Raw genomic sequence first — 10,480 nt, 5'->3', positions numbered from 1 at the left:
ATGATCAATATTAGTTATGTTATTGTGTTTCTGTTTCTGTTATGTTATTCGAAATTTGAAAATCCGAATTAAACCAAGCCGATATTTAAAATTTGATTCGGATTATTTAGATTTTTGAATTGGTTCGAATTGAATATTTTGTAAATTTTGAATTTTAGGATCCGTATACTAAAAATCAAAACCAATTCAAAATTCAAAATATAATATTTAAATATATATTATCACTATATCTTTTTAATATTTTAATAAAAATATAATATTTTAATTAAAATAAGAACTAAAAATGATTAATTATATATTTAATATACTTATTTCTTTTTATTATATATATATTAATACTCTCTCAGTCCCATAATATAAATTATTTATAGATTATGAACGGCAATGTAGACATAATAGGTCGGATGGAGGGAGTAGTATAAAACAATTATAAAAATATGAAATAAAATGTAAAATTTAAAAAAAAAATAACAAAAATAAAGAATTTCGGATTTTTCAGTTCAATTCGAGTTTTTTTTAGTTCCGATTGAGGTTATTTTGGATCTGTTCGAATTGATTTTTGCCAAAATTTCGGATTTTCGAATCGGTCCGAATTTGGCGAAATTCGAACCGAAAATTCGAATGCTCATCACCTAGTGTTGGATAATTTTATAATCTTTATTCTAAGAAATAATAATTAATTTGTTATTATTTTTTATATATTCTATTTTTGTCATTTTCTAAAATAAATTTTTCATAATATTTATTGTTTACCTATTTCATTTTAATATTAAATATTACTTCATCTGTGGCATATAAGGTGCAACACTTGATTTCATTAAATAAGTTTATATATATTTGAATGGTGTGATGATATAAAATGATATTTTGTGTCTAAGAACTTACATAAGTTAACCTAATGGAGTGAGTATATTTTAGATGTGATGATATTTTAAGGTAAAAAATTTAATAAAACAAAATTGAAAATCTGATTAAAGAGACATTTTCTTTTTAACTTAATAACTATAGGGTTTTTAAATAATGAGTAAGAGTATGCAGTCAGTCAGATTGAATATTGGATGAAAATCAAAAGATGGAAAATAAATTTGAACACTTTGAACATATAAAAGTGTGTTGAACAAAAATTGGATAAATGTGTACCACATACATATACTACTAACACACAAAAATCAAGCATTGTTATATGCTTTGAATTTCAAACAACTTAATATATAATACTTTTTCCGTCCACAAATTAATGTTCTGTTTTTCTATTTGAAATCTTAAAAAATGATTATCTTCTTATATATAAAATTTACTTTTTTACTCTTATTTTATTTTATTTTTTTTATATCTATACGCAAAATAAAGGGCTATTTTGTCAATTTACAACCTAAAAACTAATTACCTAAAAAAATATAAATATCACTCAGAACATTAAGAAAAATGGACGGAGGGAGGAGTAATAATAATAATAATAATTTAAAAAATAATGGTTTTAAAGTTATTCAATGTAAGGACAATAAGAAAAAGGGCAATGAATAAGACTTTTGTAATTAATTTGTGATGACTACTACCACCAAGTCTTTAAATTAGTTATAACGTTTTTTGTTGACCCAATTTGTACATCTAACTTAATCAAATTGTGTCTTCTTTTCTTTTCTTTCTAATTTTTTTTTTTTTTTTTTTTTTTTTTTTTTTTTTTTTAATGATGTGGGACCTGCAGCCGCTATATGGTTCGCCTAGTATGACTTTTCCGTCGGACCTGATTTGCAGGGTATTAAGTTCGGCTGGAGTTTATCCAGTGCGTATTTTCGGATAACAGCTGCGAATTTTCACATCATAGAAATATATATATATATATTTAAAATTGTGTCTTTTTTATTATTATGGAAAAGGTAGTGTAGTTACATTATGCATATCATATATCAATTAGAAAAATTTGTCATATGTATCATAAAAAATGTTTACCATCGTCAAGTGTAGAGTAGTAAATTATTGAACCAAATTACATCACCATATATATATATATATATATATATTAAAGATATAAAGAGATGTAGATATTATTTAATAACTTTGATTGCATTATTATAGGTCAAGAAATTGTACCCTCTTTTCTGCTACAATTATTTTGAAACAAAATCTATACTAATGAAGGGTGAGAATTTGGTATATTATTATTATTATTATAATTATTCCATGGATTAAAAGTGTATTTGGTTCATGATTTTTATTTTTTATTTTTTTGAATATTAATTTAGATGTGATAACGTTTTATATTCCCTCCGTCCAGTTAGAAAGTATACATGTTTCTATTTTGGGACGTTCAATTATTAATCATTTCATTAAATACCCTATTTTTTCTACAAATATCCCTACTTTACATCACATCATTACTTTTATACCAAAAAAGTAAAGGCAAAATTGTCATTTCACTACTTTTACCTACCCACTATAATTAAAATATTATTATTCCTTAATCTCCGAGCCAAAAGTAAATGTATACTTATTTTATGGACGGAGGGAGTATAATGTATTTAAAAAATCACCAAAAATTCAGGATGATCTATTGGGATGTAATAGGAATTAAAAAGTGCATTCTTTCCGTGTTTTAAGAAATTGCAAGAGTATGACTTGCCTATCGAACTTAGTTTGCAGGGTATTACGTTCGGAAGGAATTTACCCGGTGCGCACTTTTGGACAACAACAGCAGGTTCCTTATATATATATATATTTGCAAGAGCTTTACCTATAATTTACAAAACTCTATACAAATTTCTCATCTTTTAAAAAGTTATTGGAATGCTAGGGTGTTTTTATTTGATGATATATATATATATAATTAAATTTTCGGTATATATATTTTTTTAAATAATAATTTGAATGTGATGTTTTAAAAATAAATACATTATAATTTTTTTTTTTTTTTATGAAGAATTTGGAAGATTGCATAGCAAAAGAAACTAAAAATATATATCTAAAACTTTTTTGGGATTTTGATTTCAATAATTTTTACCGTACAACCATCAAAATTATTATAAAAATATATTATTTTTTTTCACAAATCATTAAATCGAGATGAACGACAATTGAATCTTCCATCGGCGTGTATGGGCTCCACATGTGGCTTCCGACTATGCCATTCGATGGTTAGTGTCGTCTTGACATCAAGAATTCAATAGCTGAAGAAACAAGGTGAAGAATAAGTTCGATAATTTCGATTATGGTTGTGATATGATATTGGATTTTAAAAGAAATTCTAAGTTATATATTGATAATAAAAGTATAACTTTATTGCAATTATGGTATAAAATACTATTTAAATAAAAATTCAAATTTATCACTCTATTTAAAATTAATTTCAAATAATAGTCCGTATCCATATAATGTTTAATACTCCATTCGTCCAATAATATCTATTTTTCTATTTTAATCCGTCTCATTACAAAGTATCTATTTTTTTTAGCAACGGTACTATCTACCGAACATTACAAATACCCTTACAACTTACAATATATTATACAAATGTCATTACCTTTATATCACACTATACTAATAAAGTTATTTTAGTCATTTCTATTTTATTCCTACTACATCTCAATATAATACTAATATTTTTAAAACTACTTGAAAAAATAAATGAATATATAGTTATGGGACTGAGGGAGTATAAAATATTATATAAAACAATTTCTATTATATTTTAAAATGAATTACAATAAAACATAAAAACATACTAAAGGTGTGTATAAGTATAGGCATTTGTATTTGTATTTGAATTTAAATAATATATTAAATTTATATTTATAATTTAAAAAATGTGAGAGTAGCATATTAAAAAGGTAACTATAAAGTGTATCTTCTGTTTGAGAAAAAAAAAAAAAAACATTCTTCTAAAATAATTAATATATCATATATTTTTATTAATTTTTTTATTATTAATATATTTTTTTATGCAATCACACAAAAAAATATCTTTTAAAACTATTTTACAAAATAAATATATTTTTAAAATACTTTTGTCTTCTAATAAAAATACATAAAATACCTCATATTTAATTTATTGTAACAAAATTTTTTATATTAAATTAAAATAGGCACAATAATATCGTTTTAGTTCAAATTGATGATTGATAATAAATCCACATATAATTACGTACATTTTATATAAATAAAAATACTAAAATATATTTTTTTGAATAAATAAATATTAAAAAAATTATCAAATTATTCATTTTATAATTTTTTAAAATTACATAATAATTTGCCTAAAAAACTATTTAATTTAAATTAGGTAATACTTCCTTGTCTCGGTCAAGATGACCCTTTACTTAAGGACAAAGGTATTTTAGGCAGTGTAAATTAGTAATTTATTAATAATAAATTATAATATTATTTTATATTTTTATATGAGTAGTGTTGTTGGTATTTTAAATATTTTCAGCACTATAAATTAATAAAATATATACAATATGGATATCATTTTGTAGAGAATAAAATTTTATATAATACAATTAAATACAAAATTAATTAATTTATTTATAATTAACTTAAAATTAATTTTATTAAAAATAAGAAGTTTTAAATATAGATAAAAATATTTATTTATTGATAAGATAGATAAAAATAAATGAATTTTGACTTTCGAATAAATCTGTATAAGAGATTAAAAATTTAATTAAATTAATTTATATTTATTAAACATATTTAAAATAAATAAATTTACTAAAAATAAAGATAAATATCTTTAATAAGACGGACAAAAATAAAATAAAATTGATCATCCGTCTCGAAAAAAGTATTTAAAAATATTAAAAGTTATGACAAACGGTTATCTATTCTAGAAAAAGAATTATATTTTTTTTTAAGACAAACTGCTGTCTAATTTAAAATATATAGCGGTTTAGGGTTTACGCGACCTTTTAACTTAATTTAGATATTATTATTATTATTATTATTATTTTAAAAAGGCAAGAAAAGTAAAAACGTGAGAGGCAGAGAAAAAATCAGCCGATGAGCTGTTTGACCATTGACTCAATAAAAAGTCATTAAAAGCCACCCCAAAAGGACCGGGACCCTCTCCCTTCCTCCCCACTCGCATTTCCCGCGCGTGCCGATCAAATCCTGCCATCCCTTCCCAATATATTCACCTGTTTTAGGTAAAATAAAATTTCAATAATAAGAAATATATTCTAGTCGTCCTATTTAATATGTCTATTAATTATTTTTATATTCGTTTTTCTACATAAATGATCTTTTTTTAATTTTAGAAATATAATTATATATTTTAAATATATTTAAAAATTAATGTTTTATAAATTTTTTATTTAAATAAAATTATTTAATTTTTTTTATTTTAATTTATAATTATTTTTGTTATATTATACTTTTTCCGTTCAACTTAAATTGTCTATTTTAAATTACACACAAAATTTTAGATACTGAATAATTAGTAAATAATAAAAAATATATTCCTAATAAAAATAATTATATATTAAAATTAAAATAATTAAATAATTTAATTAAAATAAAAAATTTTAAAATTTTAAAATTTAATTAAAATATATAATTATATTTAAAAAATAACAAATTATATGAATAAATATAAATAAAAATAAAGAACAAATTTTTGAGATGGAAAAATTATTTATTTTTATTAATATATTTTTTAATTATTCAGTGAGGATTGACAATCCTTGTACCGAGTCTCATCTCGAAAACGACGCCGTATTAGCCATTTTCGTGTATATATATATATATGTATATAATATTCCCCAAATTCGCCTAAAGTCTGAACGGCAAACAGCAAATTAAAATCAACGCAGAAATTTTTGAGAGAAAAAAATTAATAAAAGAAATCATGCATTGTGCTGTGGCCTCACTTCCCAGCTCTCCGATGTTCACGCCGTCGCCAAGAAATCTGTCGCCGATTTGCTGCAAGACGGCGACCTCACCTCCGCCTCCTCCCCCGGCCTCGCCGTCTTTGTTTGCGAATAATAATACTAAGCATATTAGGAAGCTGTTGAATCGAGGGGACGACGGCGATTTGGGGTCGTCGAAGGTGCCGCCGATGCTGAAGAGGAAGAGACCTATGCGGATTGATGTTCCGGTGGCGAGTGTAGGGTTTGAGGATGTGAAGGCGAAGTCGGATGTGGATAGTTCAAATTGGATGGAATTTGAAGGGGAGGGGTACTCGGTGTACTGTAAGAGGGGGAAGCGGCGGGGAGATATGGAGGACAGATACTCTGCCGCGGTTGGCCTTCAAGGGGATTCGAAACAGGTTCGTGTTTGGATTTTTGAGCCATTGATAAATCTGTGACTAGATGTGGTATTGTTTTCGCTTTATTGATCTACTTTAGTAGTTTGAATTTTGTTGCTGAATTGAAATTGCTGTTGGTAATCTGTATTTTCGAAAGTTTGAACTACTGAGCATTGATTGATTTGGTTGTTCTGAGACGGAAAATAAATCAATAACATTGCCGTAAATAGCTTGTGTGGGAGGGAACGAATCTGCAGTTGATCCTATTAATGAGAAGCAGTTGTTCCTGAACAAAATTGAAATTGAATGAGGATCCTTTGATTTGTGAATGGATTTGTCAAATTTACACCTGGTTCAGTTCAGTTCAATTTCGTTGTGTTCATCTGTGCTTGGGAGATTTCAGTATAGTATTAGCTCATGGATTAGCATTAAATTATGGTGACTGAAATCAGTTCTGATTTATCTACTGTCTTTTGTTATATCAAAATCTAAGATCTGCGTTAGTTATGATCCAGGCATTCTTTGCTGTATTCGACGGTCATGGAGGAGCGGGGGCTGCAGAATTTGCAGCAAAGAACTTGGAGAAGAACGTTATGAAAGAGGTGTCCAAGCAAAGTTCAGAGATCGCCAACGCCGTGAAGCAGGGGTACCTCACAACCGATTCAGATTTTCTGAAGGAAGATATCCAAGGCGGGACTTGCTGCGTTACTGCAGTGGTATGCAAAGGAGATCTAGCAGTCTCTAATGCTGGAGATTGCCGTGCCGTTATGAGCCGTGGAGGAGTTGCTGAGGCACTCACTGTGGATCATAGGCCATCTCTAGAAGATGAACGGGAGAGAATCGAGAGTCTGGTAAGCAAGAGCCAACAATAACTGTTACAACGACATGGAAAGAAATTCGACATGAGCTTTGAAATTCTCTTCTGTAGGGCGGTTATGTGGACTGCTGCCATGGCTTTTGGCGAGTGCACGGATCCCTTGCAGTATCACGAGCAATAGGAGATCGACATCTCAAACAGTGGGTGATTGCTGAACCGACCACCAAAGTTTTCAAGATTAGACCCGAGTGCGAGTTCCTAATCCTGGCATCCGATGGCCTATGGGACAATGTAATTTCGCAAACCCCAACTTCAATCTCTATATGCACGAGCATTCATCGTGCTAAACAGATTCCTCTTATAATCTCTTTGCAGGTTGGCAATCAGGAAGCAGTCGACGTTGTCCGATCGCACTGTGTAGACGTAGACAGGCCAGAGCCATTTTCTGCCTGCAAGAAACTCATGGATTTGGCACTAACAAGAGGATCCCTTGATGACATTAGTATTATGGTTATTCAATTAACTCAATTCATCTCATAACTTGCTTTTACTGGAATATCTTTAAAATCCTGTAAATGTTTTGTTGCCCGTTTTTCCTGATAGAATTAAAATAGCTTTTGCAAAATGATTTGGTAGCGCAGATACATAGGAGATATAATTGTACATTGTTTCGATCCTACAGGGTCGATTCTTGAGTTTTTAGCAAACCATAGCTTCCAATCCTGTCTATCTAATCCATTGTCTATCCATCTCCATTGCATATATATAGATATGGGATTTTGTTTGTTTGTGTTTTTTCTTTTGCAGATTTTCCATGTTCAAAGAAAGCGCTGCAATTTATGTGCTAGGCCTTCAGTTTGGTCAGGTATGGCAGGTGCTCCTTTGCTTGTTCTTCAATTTCTTTGGGGCTAAATTGAATGTCTATGTTCTTAGAAAAGATTTATATCTTGTGCTATTTATTAATTTTAGAAAAAAATTTGAATTTCAACATTTATGTTTCATGCATTATTCTATAGATTGGATGTATGCAAAATTTTCCAGAACAATTTTTAGTTTAGTTTATATTGGCTGCTGTGTTATGACCAGACTAAGATAAGATGGGAACACAATGGCTGACTTCTAAACTTTGTATGTTTAGATAAATGTGTTTTTTTTTTTTTTTATATTAACTATAAAGAATAGTGTCGATAATATAAAAAATAATATTATGTGTTAAATTGTTAGATTTTTGTGTATGAATATAATATTTTTTCATAATATTTATGGAGAATAATGTCATTTGAAATAGATGGGGGTGAACAAACAATGTTAAATATTCATGTTTTGCAATGTTGCATGTAATAGAAAATAGATAACTAATAGTATTGACATTACATTTTATCTACCTTGTGTGGGTTCCTCGTGCTCATGAGTTGGGATTCTTTTTATCTTTCTTCAATGAAGATGAAAAGAATTACTCATATTTTTAATAATATATTTTTTAAAATCATACATGTTAAAAGAATATAATTAAATATTTTAAAAACATTTAGTTATAATTTTATGGATAAATAGTTAATATCAAATAATTATTTTACTAAATATTATAATACAAATAGTTAATATATTGAGTAAGTTAATCATCAACTAATAGTACTTTTAAACATCTTAGTATCTAAAATTTCATTGTATTGAAACATAGTTGGATTGTTACGAAATAAGAAACAATCCTGTCTGTTCACTCAGTATTTTTTTTAGATGAATTGATATTTTGTGTGAAAGAGGAAACTGTATTGGTATTAAATTATTTTAATGAATAATGTATATATATTATATTAATGCGTGTGTATATTTGTATTTTTTAATAATATTTATAGAAAATTATTACATTTAAAAATAGAGTGAACAGACTCATTATATAGACCCATTTGATCATCACAATCACAAAAACAACAGGTTTGGAATAGAGGCAAAGTAACCAAAAAAATTTCAAGCTGAGGCCATATGATGCAGCCATCAAAATTCATTTTCATCAAAATTTGAGACAATTATCAATCAAATAAATCACATCATTTTTTTTCTATACTCCACCAAATACACTTTTTCTCCAAGACAAATATGTTTTCCCACACAATTTAACACCACAATACACAACATTAAATATTCAATGGCACGTAACTTGTCACAGTGAGATTATGGGTTCAAACTTCGACCTCTCCAGGTCCATCTGTCACACATGATTCGCGACTTGCCTTATCGGGCCTAGTTTGTAAGTATTAAGTTCGGCCGAGAATTTATCCAGTGCGCACTTTCGAATAGTGCTGCGGATTCCCACATTATCAAATATATATATATATATATATATTCAATGGCACATAGGAGGAAAAACAATATGAGTGTCATAAAGCTAAAAACAATTGTTTAATTTTTGAGTGTTTGGATAAACTTTATCATTTGAATAGGTGTATAAGGCATTGTGGTTGCATTACTTTTCTGGTAAGTCTCCAAAATAATATGTACAACACAAGCTAATAACAATGTGTTTTAAAACATAACAAACTTGAGAAATCAAAATTTGCCCTAAATTCCAAAGTAAACTGTGTTTAAAAGATAGAACAAAGTGTAACAAAGAAATGGACAAACTTATATCATAAAACTCTAGAAGAGTCAAGGCTAGAGGTCAATGAATCTTCAAGACCATTATACGTAACTTCACGAACCACAAATGTTGGTATGACCTCCAAAAATTGTGCCCAGGCACGGCTCGATCTTCACGAAAATTATCGGACCTATTTTTTGAGGTCCAAACACAATTTTTTTGTACCGTCCTCGAACGGGGGTTTTGAGTCGTTCTTATTTTTGCCACATTTACTTAAAATGACATAAAAAAAAAAAAAAGAAAGTGAAGAGTAATATCATTTTACACTTCAATCTTATTTATTTATTTTTATAAATGTTGATGTTGGGTTTCTCAGACGAATCGTCTTGTTATATGTCATTTTAAGTAAATGTGGCAAAACTATAGGCTCCACTGTACAACAAAACTATTTTTACTCTTTTTTATTATTATTATTATTATATTTACACAAACACCACTACAATTATCACTTTAATATACTTTTTCAACCCTTCATAAAATAAGAATAATTTTATACTCACCTTCAATTTAATACTATTATCGTTTAAATCTCGTGTCTATTTCTAATAAGTCATCTATTTTAGACGGATGAAGTATATAAAGCTAATACTTCTTCCATCCACTTGATAGATGTAATACCCTCAGAGTAGTGATATGAGTTGGGATGATGAAATATCCCAATGTTGAAGAAGAGGTTAAATGAATTGAATAAATTACTCAAATCAACAATGTGTACATTTTTTTTCGAAAATCTTACTGGAAGAATTTGTGTTGATAAGTGGGGGCTAGTCTACGACATGCTCGG

The 10,480-nt window shown here is 27.8% G+C and overlaps 1 protein-coding gene across 1 annotated transcript; it reads left to right on the top strand.

Annotated features, from left to right (window-relative positions):
• The first annotated feature begins 5,770 nt into the window (after positions 1-5,770).
• LOC127259252 (probable protein phosphatase 2C 25) lies at positions 5,771-7,778 on the top strand. The gene is made up of 4 exons (XM_051286447.1): positions 5,771-6,262; positions 6,757-7,092; positions 7,170-7,349; positions 7,434-7,778. Exons 1-4 carry the CDS (start codon positions 5,843-5,845, stop codon positions 7,596-7,598), a joined length of 1,101 nt encoding a protein of 366 aa, XP_051142404.1. The 5' UTR covers positions 5,771-5,842; the 3' UTR covers positions 7,599-7,778.
• Positions 7,779-10,480: the final 2,702 nt, after the last annotated feature.

Source organism: Andrographis paniculata, unplaced genomic scaffold (genome assembly GCF_009805555.1).
Source record: "Andrographis paniculata isolate CXL003 unplaced genomic scaffold, ASM980555v1 Contig60END, whole genome shotgun sequence".
Classification (NCBI taxonomy): domain Eukaryota; kingdom Viridiplantae; phylum Streptophyta; class Magnoliopsida; order Lamiales; family Acanthaceae; genus Andrographis; species Andrographis paniculata.
Note: the sequence above shows the minus strand (reverse complement) of the source record. Positions and strands in the feature narration are given on the sequence as shown.

Bases quoted from the DNA above. Each gene is read 5' to 3' on its own strand.
- LOC127259252 (XM_051286447.1), top strand. From the start codon at position 5,843: ATGCATTGTGCTGTGGCCTCACTTCCCAGCTCTCCGATGTTCACGCCG. The intron at 6,263-6,756 runs GTTCGTGTTTGG...GTTATGATCCAG, and splicing joins TTCAAGGGGATTCGAAACAG to GCATTCTTTGCTGTATTCGA. The intron at 7,350-7,433 runs GTAATTTCGCAA...ATCTCTTTGCAG, and splicing joins CCGATGGCCTATGGGACAAT to GTTGGCAATCAGGAAGCAGT.